Below are 19,289 nucleotides of genomic sequence, written 5' to 3' on the forward strand. Positions count from 1 at the left end.
AAGACGCCGGCATCCCAATCGGAAGGTCGTGGATTCGAATCTCGGCCGCGCCTGGCGGGTTTAGGTTGGAGATTGTCCCGATCACAGGTCAACTGATGTGCAAACCTGCTAGTGCCTCATCCCCCTTCGTGTGTACACGCAAGCACAAGACCAAGTGCACACGGAAAAGATTCTGTTATTCATGTCAGAGTTCGGTTGGTTATAGAAACACGAAAATACCAAGCATGCATCTCCCGAAAGCGGCGTATGTGCGAGTTTGTCTCGACACTATTTACAAACGCTTCTTTACGCAGTCACATATTGTTTTGTTTTCAACTGATTGTTTCTTTACAGTATGTCAAGAATCGGACCTTCAACCTGGTCTCACAGAATACTGGAACTCAAACCTGTGGTATCATGACTTTACATGGTACGTCAACTCTGATCCCTCAAAATGCCAAGAACTGTGTGTCAAGGAGCCGAAGTGTCGCACGGCCGTGTTGAATTTGAGTTCGCCTAATGAAAATACTTGCTTCCTGAAAGATATCACAAAACTAACCGCACCGACTCCTTTGGCCTGGTACACTCAAACAGAAGGCGACTTAGTCTACTGGATTCTGTGGCAAAGAACCTGCGCTTGATGGCTGAGCAGCTTCGACTCATTTGAGCAACGACCACTTTTTGACAATCTCTTCATCCCACTTTCTGAGAGCTAACAAAGGATATCAGAAATGTCCATTTCAGAGATATAACGTGCCACTAAAAGTAAGGGAGAGGACAATATATTGCAAATAGTTCACAGATCTATGCATGTAACCAATGACGTAAGGTCGTTAATGTAGATAGAAAATAGTAAAGGACCGAGACAAGAACCTTGGGTACTGTTTTTTTTTACAGAGAGAGAGAGAGAGAGAGAGAGAGAGAGAGAGAGAGAGAGAGAGAGAGAGAGAGAGAGAGAGAGAGAGAGAGAGAGAGAGAGACAAACAAACAAACAAACAAACAAACAAAGACACACACACACACCCCGTTTTGCGTACACAAAGAAATGAGGTAGACGTGATACTGACAAGGAACACAGCAGGAAGATGTACCCGCATTGCTTTGTATGCGTGGGTGAGTCTGTACACGGATACTTGTGTATGTATGTATGCATGTATGCATGTATGTATGTTGGTAAATATGTATGTATGTATGTATGTATGTATGTATGTATGTATGTATGTATGTATGTATGTATGTATGTATGTATGTATGTATGTATGTATGTATGTATGTATGTATGTATGTATGTATGTAATATGTATGTATGTATGTATGTATGTATGTATGTATGTATGTATGTATGTATGTATGTATGTATGTATGTATGTTCACTGCAAGCTGAATGACTTCTGACTGTATACAAATGTTACAATACTACGATCATGGTCATAAAGTTGATGTGAAGCAAAGAGCGTGTGAAACCGGCACCCGTATGGTTTGGTTTGAAGACAAGTGTTATGTGTGCTTGCTAAGACTGAAGATAGTTGGGATTTTTAATCATTCTCCACAGCGTGACTACATAATTATTCTGGGGCAAACAAGAACAGTATTGAAATCTCAAGACGAGTGCAAGTGTACTGCCTGGTCGGTAAATACGCCTGTTTATACAGCGTATCCTCAATTCTATCATGTCTACGTTCGTGAAATGAAAAGAGCAGGCAACCACAATGTGGCGACACAATATCAATTTTATTTGCCATGGATAAATAAAAAAAACGCACTCATTTTCTTTCTTTTACCGTCCGGAATAGGCCGGTTACTCGCTGAGTATACGATCAAGAGGAGTGAAAGGGATCTTTCAAAATGTATGGTGTTGCGTCAAAGATTGCACTGAAATATCTTTGTTTGTGAAACCTACACATCTCCCAGGCCTCCTCACTCACCATCTCCCACCCCTCCCCCCTTCCTGTAAAACATACTCTACCCTCCAAACACACCCTGCTGTGCATTCTGTTCCACTCAAGCGTGACGTAAACAAGCAGTGAGTTATTTTTTGTAGGACACACTGCACAGCAGCTCCAGGGTTTTCGGTGACGGGTAACAGACACACACGCACGCTCACGCAAGCACACATACACAAACACACACGCACACACACATACATACACACACACACGCACGCACGCACACACATACACAAACACACACGCACAAACACATAAACGGAGTCCACACACACACCCACTCACACCCACACACACACACATACACACACACACACACACACACACTCGCGATCGCACACACACACACACACACACACACACACACACACACACACACTAACATTCGCTGCTTAGAGAGAAAGGGAGGGTGAGAATATCAGAGGCTCGGGCAACGTTTTTGTTCACATTGAAGATATTGCATTAGTGCTTGCAGTAGGCAAATAGAGACGAGTCACATGCTTCCTGGTTAGACTAAATATATTTAATCTTCGTCAGACCGAATCTGAGTACGGAGGTCGACACTGCTAGAAGGCAAGGAGAGGGCACAGAATGACGTTGTGTCGCGCTGCACTTTATTTTGTCGTCTGTATGTTTGTTCCTGCACAAGGTAAATTTCTCTCTCTCCCTCCCTCTCTTTCTCTCTCCCTCTCTCTCTCTCCCTCTCTCTCTCTCTTGACAAATGTGACAGGATCTTGCGTAATATTAGCGGTGGAATAGGCAGTGCACCAGGTGATTGACAATTTGGATGATAAAAGATCTCACTCCACGATGCGAACGACTGTGCTAAACCTAGAAGACACAGACACTCAACGCAGACTGGTTTCCATGCCGCGACGGAAACGATGAATATTGTGTATTGTTTTTAATGTCTCGCAAAGCTGTAGGCCTACCCTTCACCCCAACCAACCCATTTTGAAGTGAACCTTCGTGTTTATTCAATAAAATGTCAAAGCGTCCCTCTCTCTCTCTCTCTCTCTCTCTCTCTCTCTCTCTCTCTCTCTCTCTCTCTCCCTCTCTCTCTCTCTCTCGATACAAAGACAGCAAGAAAGGAAGATAGATAGATAGATAGATAGATAGATAGATAGATATGTTTGGTTTTGATTATCTGCAAGATAGATATTTTGAAACATAGGAAATGCAAATGGCGGCCATAAATTCATATTTTGGGATCTACTTCCTCTGGCAGAAAATCAAAACCAAACATACGTAGACTAAGACAGGTACATAAGGATGTAGACCAACTGGTGCGATGATACCCTCTTCACTGCCAGGTTCCAATAAGTCGCAGTATGTAGGTTATCTTAAGCGAAAATAAACCCACTTACTTTAGTAATTAGCACATACATCATGTATCATGTGTTTGATCCAGTTTTTCGCGGTAAGCCTTATATAAAAAAAAAGTGCAGAGACTTAGGAACACAACGGTACCACAATCAAGAGGACGGGCCAAAAAACAAATACGCAATACGTACGTAACAGTTTACCTGCAAGCAAATAAGCATCATTCTTGAAACTAGCCATTTTGTATTTTTTGAAACATACAGATAGAACAGAAATGTATCTAAAGTTGCTTTTGAGCCTTTGCTGAATGCTGTACGTGTCTTCCATGTAATTAATTCGAAAGAGTTGTCTTTCTTTTCTCCATGCTATGCAATATTGTCTCTAACAAACAAAGAAGGCCTCATAATGCATAGAATCTTTCTGTCTGTCCCATCTTTTGAAATGCTTGTATGAGATCTTTTAAATTGGATTACATATGACGGCTTATTACTAGCGCCAGAACCAAATAATTTAGATTCTCACGTGAAAACGTGAATTTTCATGAAAAAAGTACAAATATCACTGAAAGTTACCTTTGTTTTTTAACATTTTTTACCCAAGATAACGTGGACTTTTATTTCTTTCGAGTTGAAAATTACAATTTTCTTTAAATAAATGTACTTACCACTTGGGTGATCATGTTTAATTGTGGATTAGTTGTGAGTATACCAAGTCCAAAACTGAAATATAAAAACTGTCGGTTAACATTATCGCTCCTGATTATACAGAAAGTTTGATAAATATCATTTTCACGTAAAAATGGTAACCCGAGGTTTTGGCGCTGGCAAGACGTCATACTTGAAGATAGACGTTTTCTTCTTGGGCACTATATTCAAGTTGCTTTGAATTTAAAACAAACTTTTTCCCTCTAAAAAACCGACTATTCCAGCAGCTGCTGTATAGCCAAACTGCTCTTTATTATTATATGAAGTCTTATATCGCGCGCGTATCTCCAGACTCGGACTCAAGGCGCAGGGATCTATTTATGCCGTGTGAGATGGAATTTTTTACACAATACATCACGCATTCACATCGACCAGCAGATCGCAGCCATTTCGGCGCATATCCTACTTTTCACGGCCTATTATTCCAAGTCACACGGGTATTTTGGTGGAAATTTTTTTATCTATGCCTATACAATTTTGCCAGGAAAGACCCTTTTGTCAATCGTGGGATCTTTAACGTGCACACCCCAATGTAGTGTACGACCATTAACATACAGATCCACCCATCCGCCACCTCATTTCATCGATGTTTGCCACATCGTGCCACATCTGACTTCTCTTTCATTTTTTTTCAATTTCATTTTCATTACATCGCTGGTACATTTGGGTTGCTTCCTCCCAGTGGAAAGCTAGCAGCAATCGAGTCGCGCTACCCAGGTGAATACGTGTTTAGGTGTAATCATCCACCTGCACTTATGGCAGAATGACCGAGGTCTTTTACGTGCCACAGTGGTGACACGGGGGTGGAACATGGATACCGTCTTTGAGTCTGCACACTAAGTTGGCCTTGTTTGTCCCCGCCCAACTCAACTCAACTCAACTCAAATTTTATTGGCTTCAATTTTCATAGAAGAATTTGTCTTGCGCTTGGGAGAAAGTAAGAGTATAACATATAAAAACAGCATTCATATCACATTTCATGTATCACACACAGTAATCACTAGTATAAGCCTACAATTATCACATTTGTACCTGTATCATACATGCAAATAAATAGTATCACATTTCCACGTATCACACACAATATATACATTACATAACATACAGCAAGCTTCTATCTCCCGCGCCCCCCCCCCTCCCACACATACATATCCTCGCACGTGCGTCGACTCCATACAAATGACATCATCAGTCCATTAACTAAAATGCACAATAACTAGTAGTGGGTACATAATACTTAATACGTGCTCAACTAGACCTGCTAACTAAAATAATAACAGAAACAAAAACAAGGACTGGGCACAACATTTACACGTGTGTGACCTACTTACATCAGGTGCCTGTGATCTATAAATAACAATGATTACGTTTAAAGTAAAACATGAATAATGCCGATGTTTACTAACAATAAATACATAACAACTAAGATAAAAATGTATGTGCTTTCATAATATGATTATTTTATAAAACACAGTGGGGAATTCTTACCTGCGACAAGTCCAGTGCTCTACCAACTGAGCTACCGGCCCCCCTTCAGCAAGTGAACAACATTAATGACTGAAACATAGATATTTTTCCTCTTTTTTTAATCAACAGGTCAGCCGTGTTCCTGCACAGGAGGATGTGACAGTAGCAACATTGTCTTCCCTGGTTCTGATGGCAGGATAGGTATGGAATCGCCCTTTTCCTTATATCAGAAGCATTCAATTCATCTTTAAGGTAAACACGACTGGTAGAACCTTTAACATACTCATTTGGGTCTCACTCGCTATCTCGTGAAAGACAGAGACATATATTACATACATGTATGTTTTTCAGTTATAAGTCTCCACACGAGTTTATGTTCTTATAAGTAAGTATCCCCCTTCATTGCCCGTGTAGACGCCCGTAACCGCGTGTTTCCTTTTATATAATAAACCGGCCATTGGGCGTCATCGTATCGAACGACATCTTCAACATCTCCAAACCCGTTTGGAATTCTGGGTAGGGAGATCCTTTCATAAACCGACGTCAGCGCCTTTCGGCGATTGGTCCATACATTTCGGAGCTGGACTTCCAACACAATGTCGGTCACACTTGAAATTAATGCTACTTTAGTTTGCTTTCTAAACTGAAAGGAAGTGAACGGGAGCATAGTGTCAGTTATCAATTCATATTAACTTGCCTCGAACAGCGAGATCGACAGAACGTACATTACACAAATACCAACGGAGAACTTAGGATACTGACGATTCGATACTGATACACATGCTCGAGAACTCACGTGTAATATTCGAAGTCAAAATTTCTCTTTTCATCCCCGGGTTAGCTCGTTAGTTTGGCGGTCACGGGTTCGAATCCATTAGCAGTCAAGAACAAATTTAGAACTTTTTTTGGAATGTTTAATTTTTTATTTATTTTTTGAACAGACAGTTCTTCTATGTTATTCCTCTAAATTCATTCAAAAGGCCATGAGTTATGTATTGAAGATCGAATTGGGTTACATATTTATCGATTACTGCAAATGAACGACTTTCCAGAATTACCCATTTTATATAAGTAACATCGGCATTTGGGAAAACCCATTGGGCGTTTGTATTACTGAGCGTACAACCATAGGTATGGGCGTTAACAACTTCTAATTATAATATGCTTCTGGCCTTTTATAATAAATCGAAGCTCAGCGAAACCTTGTCAGTTTATGCAATCTATTCACTATTTCATGGGTGACTGTTTAGCATGAAGAATTGCTGCACAAATTGACAGTTTTGTTGAGTAACCTGTCTCTGAAACACTTTTGTTACACTGGACACACACACACACACACACAACACACACACAGCACACACACACACAGCACACACACACACACACACACAACCACACACACTCACTCTCACACACACACACACACACACACACTTAAAAGAAAAAAAAAGCGACTCTACAGAAACCAGCTAGTAAGTAAACTAAATGAAGACTTTGATAAAGATCCAAACTCGGTATGGAAAACGTTAAAGGAATTAAAAACAATTGGAGAAGTAAAGGCAAACAATGTTGCTAAAATTAATCCTATGAAATGGATAAATCATTTGGAAAACCTTATAGGGACAGAAACTAAAGTTGCAGAAGTAAGACGGCAAGAAATTATCTCAGAATTGAATAAAATTCCTGAAAAACATTCGATACCTACCTTAGATAAGGATATAACAGAAGAAGAAATTAGAAATGCATGCAAATCATTGAAAAATAAAAAGTCACCAGGAAAAGATAAAATAATCAATGAACTTATCAAATCAAGTTTAAATTGCACTATTCAAATACTTGTAAAAATATTCAATTTGATCTTTTCAACTGGTTTATATCCAGAAGAATGGAAAAATGGCATCAGCATAAAAAAGGGGATCCATTTAATCCAAGTAACTATCGAGGAAAAACTCTCACTAATAACCTCGGAAAATTGTTTTGTAAAATCATTAATTCAAGAATATCTTCGTTTTTAGAAAAAAATGACATCTTATTAAGAGAACAAGCAGGATTTCGTAAAAACTATAGAACCACAGACCAAATTTTCATTCTAAAAAACATTGTTGATGATATCATAAAAACTAAAAACGGTAGACTTTATGGTTGCTTTGTAGATTTCCAAAAAGCGTTTGACAACGTCTGGCACGATGCACTTTTGCTCAAATTATACAAGAATGGCATTAAGGGAAAATGCTACCAAATAATCAAAAATATGTACAATAATTCAAAAATATGTACACGAATTCAAGGAGAATATTCAAAAGAAATTGTTATCAAAAAAGGAGTTCATCAAGGAAATACGCTAAGTCCTACTCTTTTCAATATTTTCATCAATGATATTACTAATGGACTACCAGATAAGGACTCTCCTTTCATTCATGAAAATACATCTGATAGATTATCATGTCTTTTATATGCAGATGATTTAGTTCTTTTATCGAAAACCAAGAAAGGACTACAAAACAAACTAGATTTCTTATACAACTACTGCCAACAATGGGGACTAATAATTAACACGGAAAAAACTAAGATTATACCTTTTTGTCGTACAGAAACCAAGATAAGTAATACATTCAAATGTGGTGAGGACATAATACAAGTAACAGATCAATATAAATATCTGGGCGTAATATTTCATAAAAATGGTAATTTTGATTTAACGCAAGATCATTTGAATAAGCAAGGTAACAAAGCAGCGTATTATCTTCGTAAAGCATTTATAAATGAAAATGTTCAGACAGAAACTATACTACATCTATTTGACATGTTAGTACATCCAATTTTAACATATGGAGCTGAGGTTTGGTTTCCATATAATTTTACTAACAAGAAAGATATCTCAAATCTTCATTCAGTTTTTGAGAATTGCTTATCAAATAAATGTCCAAGTGAATCTACACATATAAAATTTTGTAGATTTATTTTAGGAGTACACAAGAAAGCAATGTGGCTTCCAGTTTTAGGAGAGTTGGGAAGATTTCCACTAAGTATAAAGATGATATCACAAGTCATAGGATTTTGGGGACATATCTTAGATTCAAATCAACAGTCTTTATTACATCATTTATACAGTTTGATGATATCTAGCTCTAAAACAAGTCCATGGTTGCAATTTATTAAACAATTATTATCACTTGTAGGATTTGAGCATGTTTGGAAAAACCAATTTACATTTAATGCTAATAAATTACAATTTGCTATACAACAAAAAATTATGAATGAATACGTTTTATTTTGGAAAAACAAAAAAATCTGAAAAATGTTCAAGACTTGAGTTTTATTCACTAATTACAGAACGATACACAATACAAGCCTATTTAATTTATATTTCAAATATAAATCATAGAAAAGCTCTAGCAAAATTAAGAACAAGCACACATTCTTTAAAAATTGAGACTGGGCGTCATAGAGGAATATTGCGAGAGAATCGCCTCTGTAATACATGTAAAGTAATTGAAGATGAGCTACATTTTCTAGACAATTGCAAGAAATTTAACAATATTAGAAAAAAGTTAGTAGAAGAAGAAGTATCAAACTGTGACTTAAGGAAACTAAGCGATCTGTTATTTCAAAAAGACGAAACAATTCAAAAATTGCTTGGAGCCTTTGTTTTTAATTGTTTCAATATTGAATGAAATAATTTGTACATTATTTATCCATTCATTTATTGTACAACTTGTGTCAATATCCTTAAGGGTTGATGACAATAAATTATATTCTATTCTATTCTATATATTATATTATTCACACACACACACACACACACACACACACACACACACACACACACACACACACACACACACACACACACACACACACGCCCCGGACGTCCCCCGTGTACCTTTCAGTTAACCAAATGGTCCCCCATAAGACAATACAATACAATACAATACAATAACTTTATTAATCTCTAAAATAGAAATTGCATTGCTGAGCGTTTGTGTCCGTAATAATAACATACATAAAACATTCAAAATAAACATTTGTTCTTTGTCCTGAGAAAATATAGCACATTGGTTATCACATAAGAAAGTATATTAAAAATAAATTAACATGCATTCACCATCAACAATGCACAAACGAAAGTCAGCACCTTTATGGGACGTTACAACGGTAAGAACAGAACAGCACATAAAGCTTCTGGAGATAGTCCTCACACGTACGCTATGCTCCCTGAAGAAGAGGAAGAAGAAGAAGAAGAAGAAAAGAAAAGACAAGTCGCGTAAGGCGAAAATACAATATTTAGTCAAGTAGCTGTCGAACTCACAGAATGAAACTGAACGCAAAGCCATTTTTCAGCAAGACCGTATACTCGTAGCATCGTCAGTCCACCGCTCATGGCAAAGGCAGTGAAATTGACAAGAAGAGCGGGGTAGTAGTTGCGCTAAGAAGGATAGCACGCTTTTCTGTACCGATCTTTGTTTTAACTTTCTGAGCGTGTTTTTAATCCAAACATATCATATCTATATGTTTTTGGAATCAGGAACCGACAAGGAATAAGATGAAAGTGTTTTTAAATTGATTTGGACAATTTAATTTTGATAATAATTTTTATATATTTAATTTTCAGAGCTTGTTTTTAATCCGAATATAACATATTTATATGTTTTTGGAATCAGCAAATGATGGAGAATAAGATAAACGTAAATTTGGATCGTTTTATAAATTTTTATTTTTTTTTACAATTTTCAGATTTTTAATGACCAAAGTCATTAATTAATTTTTAAGCCACCAAGCTGAAATGCAATACCGAACCCCGGGCTTCGTCGAAGAGTACTTGACCAAAATTTCAACCAATTTGGTTGAAAAATGAGGGCGTGACAGTGCCGCCTCAACTTTCACGAAAAGCCGGATATGACGTCATCAAAGACATTTATCAAAAAAATGAAAAAAACGTTCGGGGATTTTATACCCAGGAACTCTCATGTCAAATTTCATAAAGATCGGTCCAGTAGTTTAGTCTGAATCGCTCTACACACACACACAGACACACACACACACGCACACACGCACACACGCACATACACCACGACCCTCGTTTCGATTCCCCCTCGATGTTAAAATATTTAGTCAAAACTTGACTAAATATAACAACAACAATAACAACAACAACCACAACAACAACAACAACTGCAACACCAACACCAACAGCAACAACAAAAATAGATATAATAACTGCAAGGTCACAGAGTATGTAACATATGTCAGTCAACAGCTATACATTCACTGGTCAAAATTCGCCAAGAATATTTGTCAGGGGTATGGTGCTATTGTTTTAACATTACCTTGTCGGATAAGACTTAACATCGATTTGGGGATCATGTACCACTGTGTAAAAATCAAGGGTTAATCATCAATCAATCAATCAATATGAGGCTTATATCGCGCGTATTCCGTGGGTACAGTTCTAAGCGCAGGGATTTTTTTGATTTTTTATTTATGCAATTTATATCGCGCACATATTCAAGGCGCAGGGATTTATTCATCTTGACCTTTATTTGAGAGCGACGTCCTGGACTACACCTACTGTCAAGCGTTGCATTTGGTGACAGTATAATTCCCTTTGTTTGATAGATTACGAATATGTTTTTTATTTAACAACATATATGTGTTTGTTCTGAGTTTTTGCTAGCTAAACTCATCTAATTGTCTTAATCCGCCGAGAAGTAAAACGTGTGAAACAAAACAAGTGCGTCATTAATTAAATTTGTTTGTGTTGGAAATGAAAAGTACATACCAAAAAAGAGTCTTTGAGTCTTGAGTCTTGAAGTAGTATAACAAGTGTCTTTCCAATAAGAACATGTCTACGGTTCAATTTCAATTTTAATTAGTCGTCTTCTGCTTTTCGTGAAAAGTGGATGTAGCATATGGAAAAACAGCCAACATGAGCAGCACCTACAACGGTGGTGATGGGATGTCAGGCCCAGGCTGTATGGCAGTTAATGGGAAAATCAACACCGCGTTCAGGACTTTGAATAGAAGCAACCCCAACTGTGTCCATACTGATCTCCGTGACTTCGACGCCTGGTGGGAGGTGGACCTGGGCCGTAACCACACCGTCACCAACATCACCATCTACAGGAGGGGTAAGAGTATTCACGACTTGCAGTAGAGCTTGGGACTTAGTGCATGGTGGCCGCCATCATTAGTCTCGCCTTTCTCCTTTGTTGGGGGACAACAAACTTCCGGCTTTTTTGACAAGAATCAACAAAGTTGTCGTCACAACAGCGTTAAATGAACCAGGACGCCATGTTTTTAAACAAAGGGACGCATTTGCCTCACGTTTTTTCCACAGTTGAAAGTGATTGTGAATCGCTTGCTGTCTCTGCGGATAGAACAATCGGAAATGGTTAAATATGTTTCCCACGCGGTGTAGCATGTGGTCATTTTGTGAGAGAACTTTTTACCAAGGATATACGTAGGCTGTTCCATAATTATTTAGAATCTCAGAAACGGAAACGCATACCAACAATCAAACTGGGCTATTTTCTGGACCAATCCTTTCCCAGCCGACACCCAACTGGCCATCCTCTCAAAAGACCTCATTCAGACCCGGGACCATGTGACATCGGCTATACCTTGAATGGCCCTTGTTACGTGAGTATAGCTGTAGCTAGGTTATGGCAAACAGGGCTTCTGTGTGCTGATCAGTCCAGAGAAGCAGTCTATGTTGTAGTGAAGTTTCCATGTGTTTTGTCTACGTGTTTGTAACCGGAAGTTCATTGTCCCCCAAACAAAATTTCACCTTGTGTTACTTATGCTGGGTTACTGGGTCCAGTAAGTCGTGAATAAGAATTTATTACGACATTTCACCTAACTAACCATTACTTGTGCGTACATTTAAGCTTTGAAACTGACTTTTATATTTGAGAAATAAAGTGCACGATAAGACTGGCAGAGAAACATTTCTCGTATGTAAAATGATTTTAAAAAAAGGAAAATTCAAAGAAGAGCAAAGCTGAAGAGAAACGAAGGCCACTCATTATGTTTTGCAATCTGTTTTTTCCACAGCACTTACAACCAATCTGTCTACTACAGTGTTCGGGAACATTTCTTCCTCAACATGTACACATTGTACCATCCTCTCAAACCAGCTGTTCATAACACCCGACCACGTTTATTGGGGTTGGTTAAACACAACGCCCTCGTAAATCTTCGGCGTTCTAAAACTGCTTTCCCTTCAACTGGCTCTTTGCGGACGGGAACAAAACCAATGGTCTAAGTGATGTGAGTGTGGTGGGTGGGTGAAAAGCTGAACACTATTTGCGGCTAAAAAGTCAAAAGTTACAGCTGCTGTGTGCGCGCTGTGCGCTGTGTTTTTCGTTATGGAGCAGACTATCACGGACACCCGTTCTGGGACGCCGTTTACAACACGTCTGGAAGAAATAAGGATTACAGAGTTTGACATGCCAATCAGTGGTAACCGTCGTTGTGTCCTCAAGTGGTATGGTGGCAGTGTGGCCAGATTTTGCAAAGAAAGACACTCTATCACTATAGCCATGTCGTATTATCTATTCAAATACTGGAAATGCATGTCGCATAGATAATACTACATGCCTTGCTGTGTCGTACAAGATTTACAAGAGTTGCTTTTTTAAATACAAAGCTCGCTTTTCCTCGGTGCGTCCCGCTAGCGCTAGCGCTACGTGTCATTTGTGCTACGTATCGTTTGCGCTATTTTCTGTAGTGCTATCGACACAAATTGCCAAAAACAGTAGTGCTATCGGCACGTAGTGCTATTGCCACAATTCACACATGCCATTATCACTACGTCTCAATAGAACTACGTGTCGATATCACTATTTTTGAAAAACCAATGTACTGTAGCGCTACGTGTCGATAACGCTACGTGTCGATAGCACTATACTACATGTTCAAACGGCAGACACTTCCCTTTGTGTGTGCGTGTGAGTGTGTATATATTGTCTGCATGGCTGTCTGTCAGATATGTATGTCTGTCTGTCTCTGTCTTTCTCTCTCTCTCTGTCTCTCTCTCTCTTTTTTTTCACCACGTATTTATTTCATGGTTGTTGTTGGTGTGTGTGTTGTTTTTAATTTCTTTTGTTCTTCCACCATCCCCCGTGGTTTGTATACGAGTCTGTGGCCGTAGTATAATAAATCATTCTGAGTTCTCTCTCTCTCTCTCTCTCTCTCTCTCTCTCTCTCTCTCTCTCTCTCTCTCTCTCTCTCTCTCTATTCCATTAACAAGCACAATTTTGAATTTTTAATTTTTATTTTGTTATACCTTTCCCTATTGGTTTTTTTATTTTTTTTATTTATTTATTTTTTTTTATTCTTCATATTTGTTCTTTGTTTCATGTGTGTATTATAGTAGGGACTAGCTGTAAGAAAGGACCATATGGACCTAATGCTATCATCCCTCGGTAATAAAGTTTTCGAGTTCGAGTTCGAGTTCGAGTTCTCAGTCTCTCTGTCGCTCTCTGTCTCCCCCTCTCTCTCTGCACCTCTCAATCGCTCTTTCTCTGTACCTCTTACATCGCTCTCTCCTTGTCTCTCCCGCTCCCCTCGCCCTCGCAATGATATGGCTGACAGAGCAGCAAAAGAGGCTGTCACAGATCAAGCAGCATTTCATGACCTAAAATTAACAAAGACGGAAGCAAAACACAAAATGGCCAAAGTTGCCTGGTGTCACTGGGAAACAGAATTAAAAACAGAAGGCAATGCCCATGGTTGGCTTATTCTGCCCCGACAAACAAAACAAAACAGGCCTACACTCCCCAAAATCCTTAAAATACTTCGCAGAATTCGCACGGATGGATGCGCTTACAAGTTCTTTCCCCGTCTCTGTGAATGTGGACAGTTGCTATCTTTTTTACACCTCTTTGACCGCTGCCAATCACTCCAACAAGATTTCCGCAACCTACACACCCTTGTCAACGAACACAAACTGAAACCCCATGAGTTTTTAGATAAACATTGCACGCTTCAATGGAAGCCAGCATACACCCTGTGTCTCTCAATATATAAGGCTGAAATAGGACATCTGTTCTGAAAACCTCATCCCCTTTCCTCCTTCCCACCCCTCAATCCTCTCTCCCACCGACCCCTTACCCCCCCCCTCCCCTCCCACGCCCAACAACTAAAGCGTCTAAAACACAAAGCATAGCTATACTCAATTGATCAAACAAGGCTTAACCACATACTGCCCTCCTACCTGAACTTAAGTTCCCCATTCTGATATATTTTTTTTTTTAGCAGGTTGCTTCAATATTTTCCTTTGGCTAAAAGTTAATTGAGATTTTTTTTTAATTTTTTTTTTATAACTTATTCAGCCACACATATAAACATATTCTACATACATAAAAAGCAAATAAGTCTACAAAACCGCTCCAGTCCAACCACATTCCGCGTACACAATCATTACTTCCATCCCTATTTCGAAATATCGCAACAACAGACCTCCAGATATATAACACGATCATATGTGTTCTCTGTTTGCATGTTTGTCCAGTGTCTTGTCCCCACAAAAAGCATATTAACTCTACCTGTCCCAAGATAGGCCAAATGGTTCTAAGAGGACGTTAAAACTAATTATCATCAACCCTCGCCCTCTCTCTTCATCTGTCTTTCTGTCTTCTCTCGCTCTTTCTTTCTCGCTCGCTCTTTCCCCCTCCCCCTCTCTCCCTCTCTCTCTCTCTCGCATGATACCGTATATACATACACGGATGGTTTTCTGTGTGTGAGTTTGTGTGTACGATACCGTGTATACGTATGCGTTTGTGCGTGTGCGTGTGTGTGTGTGTGTGTGTGTGTGTGTGTGTGTGTGTGTGTGTGTAATGAAGAGAGAGAGAGAGAGAGAGAGAGAGAGAGAGAGAGAGAGAGAGAGAGAGAGAGAGAAACTGAAACTGAAACTGAAACTGAACTTTATTACCAAAGGATAGAGGTTTTAGGCAAAGCCTAATCTTACAACCTGTCCCTTATACAAACACTTAATACAGACGCACAGAATATAGATAGTAAAATTGACAAGGTTATTGTTTCTTACAGACGTACATAATGTAAATAGTAATAAGAAAAAGGGTTATGGTTTTGTATACACACTCAAAAATGGGAAAAACAATATAGTGTGGAAATTGCAGCATAGTTGCAATAATGCATTGCATATAAACATTTGTTTGTTTGTTTGTTTATTTGTTGCTTAACGTCCAGCCGACTACGCAGAGCCATATCAGGACGAGGAAGGGGGGGATGAAGGGGGCCACTTGTCAAGCGATTCCTGTTTACAAATGCACTAACCCATTACTTGTGTCCCAGCAGGCTTTAGTAAAACTAAATTAATACCTACTGGAAGATTACCAGTTTCCAGTATGTTAAAATAGGCTTAACCTATCTACTGCTGGACTTACATCAGAACACTAACAGATTAAACTATACATGAATCGCGAGACAAGCGGCAAGAGAAGAGATTTTTGGAAAAAATACAGGTGAATGAGCAAGAAGGCAGAAAAAAGAAAAGAATTCATGAAGAAAAAGAGAGCATGTCAGGAAAGAGGAACCAAAAATCTACCTAACAGCAAACTAGAAAGCTCCTGCGGTTCCAAAAACAGGAGGGGCCTTTAATTTCATAACCGCAGTGCCCCACTGCGGGACATACAAACATCCAAAACAACTAATAACAAAAGGGAGGAACAAAAATGTGGGGAGGAATTGTCCCAATCATTTGCATGTATATCATTATCAATACATACACATAAAGAACAAATCAAAATACAAACATAACTTGACTAAATGTAAAAAGCACTAAAATATCAGACATGAAAAGTGTTCTATTTACCCATTAAGCGGGAATGAAACTGGCGCCTAAACGTTTTCACAGAGGAGGCATTTCGGAGGGGTAGGGGTATGGAATTCCATAGAGACGCTCCTGAGAAGGCTAAACTTGACTTATTCAAGTCTAGACGATGGGGGGAATCAGATTCTGGGACCCATATCTTTTTGTGGCATGTCTGAAATGTAATTTTAAATATCCAGGAACATAATTGTTAATTACTTTGTACATAAAGACAGCCTTGTTTAGCGTCAACTGATCTTTCAAGGGAAGGAAATTAAGGAGCTTTAATTTATCATCTGTTTTGCAGCACAGTGATAAAGAGAATTGAGTCGTTTTAAATTAACATCACTGCAGTTATCCCAAAGTGTTGAAGCAAAGTTAATATGAGGCATGATATGTGGGCGTAATAAAACAACTTGAGTGCTTCCACATCGGCATAATGTCTTAATTTAGACAATAAGTACACATTTTTAGATACTAATTTGCAAATTTTACTCAAGTGAGTTTGCCATTTCAATTCTTGATCAACGGTAACCCCTAATAATTTATGCTCTTTAACTTGTTGCACTTGAGTTGAATCAATTGACAGTTGAAGCTGTAAGGGTTTTAATTGGTGTTTTTGTCTAGTTGTAATCACCATACTTTTCGTCTTAACAGGGTGAATAACCATTGCATTAGTGGTGCACCATTCTGTCATCTCATCTATACTTGTTTGAAGAGATTGGTTGACGGCTACCAAAGACTTCTGACTGGTGTGGATTGATGAATCATCCGCAAAGAACTCACATCTTACTTTCTCATCTGACACATGTAGAGGTAAATCATTTATATAAATACAGAACAATATAGGTCCTAATACAGACCCTTGAGGCACACCACTTTTGACAAAATCATTCGACGAAGTTTTACAGTTGATGAATACATATTGTGTCCGTTTTGAAAGATATGATTCGAAGAAGGCACAAGCAGAGTCATCTTTTAAGTAGCATTGTAATTTCTTTAATAATAAGGAGTGGTCTACAAGGTCAAAGGCTTTTTTAAAGTCCAGGAATAACGCTCCTGTTACTTCGGACTCATTAATAGCTGATAACCAAGTTTCACATAAAGAGCTGAGAGCAGTGTGGCATGAATGCTTAGAGCGAAATCCAGACTGAAATGGATGAAACAAATTCATTCGTTCCATATATTCCAGTAAATATTTCTGAATATGCTTCTCCAAAGGCTTAGATAAAACAGGTAAGAGGGAAATTGGTCGAAAGTTGTTAGGGTCCGTAAGATCCTTGCTTTTTGGGAGTGGCACTACCTTGGCACATTTTCAAATAGAGGGGAACACGTGTTGTTGTATGCCAAGGATGTAGACATAAGTCAGTGAATCAATTATGTATGGTAAAGCAAGTTTGAGCAACCGGACAGGAATCTTATCGGGACCCATTGACTTTTTATTCGCCATCTGTTCTATCAGTTTTCCAACCTCGTGGACAGTAATGGGTGGAATAGAAAACGTTTCGTTTTGAGTCAACTTTCGTCCACAAAATGTTTTTAATTTTTCTAGAGAGACATCAATATCAAGGGACTCATTCTGCGTGAGACAGGCTTTCAGTTTCTCTGCGAGCGAAATAAAGTGTTGATTAAAATCTTCTGGAGTTATTTGTGACGGAGAATTGGTCGATCTCTTTCGAGATTTATCAAGAACTTCATTCATTGCTCGCCAAATTGTAGAAGTATCTCTCTTATCAGAAAGATATTTATTAAAATAATCTGCTTTTGCTTGCCTTACCGTTTTCAAAACTTCATTCCTTTGTAATTTGTACTCGCTTTTCATGTTATGTTCTTTAAAGAAATCACGCAACGCCATAGCCTCAATAATGTCCGATGTCAACCAAGGGGGCAGGTGGGGATGTTTCACCCTATGCTGACGTAGTGGAGCGTGTTTATCAATAATGGAACACATTTCCTTTCATTTTCATTTCATTTTCATTACTTTATTGTCCCATCGCTGGGAAATTCGGGCCGCTTCCTCCCAGTGGAAAGCTAGCAGCAACGGAGTCGCGCTACCCAGGTGTCTGCGTGTTTAGGTGTATTCAACCACCTGCACTTATGGCAGAATGACCAAGGTCTTTTACGTGCTATTGTGATGACACGGGGATGGGACATGGCTTCTGTCTCTGGGTCTGCACATAAAGTTGACCCGTGTCCGTCCCGGCCCGAATTCGAACCTGCGACCTTCCGATCACAAGTCCAGTGCTCTACCAACTGAGCTACCGGGCCCCCCGGTACAAAATCTCATGGAAAAGATTGCAAGCATCATCTGCGTTACTGCAATTAAATACGCTTTGAAATGGCGCTCGATTAAGATCACAGAAAAAGGCAGACTCGTCAAAGTATTTAAAACTTCTGTACTCGATAGTTGTATGACCTTTATGCTGTGATTTGGGCAATCTCAGAACAATCGAGCAAAAAACAGAATAATGATCACTGAAAGTGGAGTGTACTACTTGTACATTTGAAACAGTGATCTTATCATCAGTATGAATGTGATCAATAAGGGTAGATGAATTATTGGTTTCTCTGGTAGGGGTTTTAACTAGCTGGTGAAGACCAAATAGGCAGTGGTTGAGCCCCAAGTTGTTTGGAGTCTCTGTAAATTAATGTTAAAATCACCAAGCAATAGTACATTCTCATCACGACGTTTTGCTCTGTCCATCATTGAAACAAAATCATCATTCCAACTTGATGTTTCAGCACGATTCCGATATATATATAACATATTAACATAGGCGAGGATTTACCACTTTTCAACTCCACCCACAAACATTCCACATTTTCATCTTCAAGATCGGCCCTTCGCTTCACAATGCCAGCAATAGACCGATGGACATACAGAGCAATACCTGTTTGGCCAGTTCGTGCACTATCGCGTCGTAAAACAGAGTAATTTGGAATATCAATCAGGCTGTCCGAAACACGCGAATCTAGACGTGTTTCGCAAACACCAAAAAGATGTACGAGCTGTGGTTGTTTGTTCAAAAATACACA

At 38.9% G+C, this 19,289-nt stretch overlaps 1 protein-coding gene across 1 annotated transcript in view; it reads left to right on the plus strand.

Annotated features, from left to right (window-relative positions):
* Window positions 1-2,413: 2,413 nt before the first annotated feature.
* LOC138963931 (multiple epidermal growth factor-like domains protein 10) overlaps window positions 2,414-19,289 on the plus strand; it is a 33,886-nt gene continuing 17,010 nt past the window's right edge. Inside the window, exons 1-2 of the mRNA XM_070335793.1 lie at window positions 2,414-2,574; window positions 5,549-5,620. Coding sequence (XP_070191894.1) covers window positions 2,517-2,574; window positions 5,549-5,620 — 130 coding nt within the window. The 5' untranslated portion in view covers window positions 2,414-2,516. The remainder of the gene's footprint in view (window positions 2,575-5,548; window positions 5,621-19,289) is intronic.

This window comes from Littorina saxatilis, linkage group LG4 (assembly GCF_037325665.1).
Source record: "Littorina saxatilis isolate snail1 linkage group LG4, US_GU_Lsax_2.0, whole genome shotgun sequence".
Lineage (NCBI taxonomy): Eukaryota > Metazoa > Mollusca > Gastropoda > Littorinimorpha > Littorinidae > Littorina > Littorina saxatilis.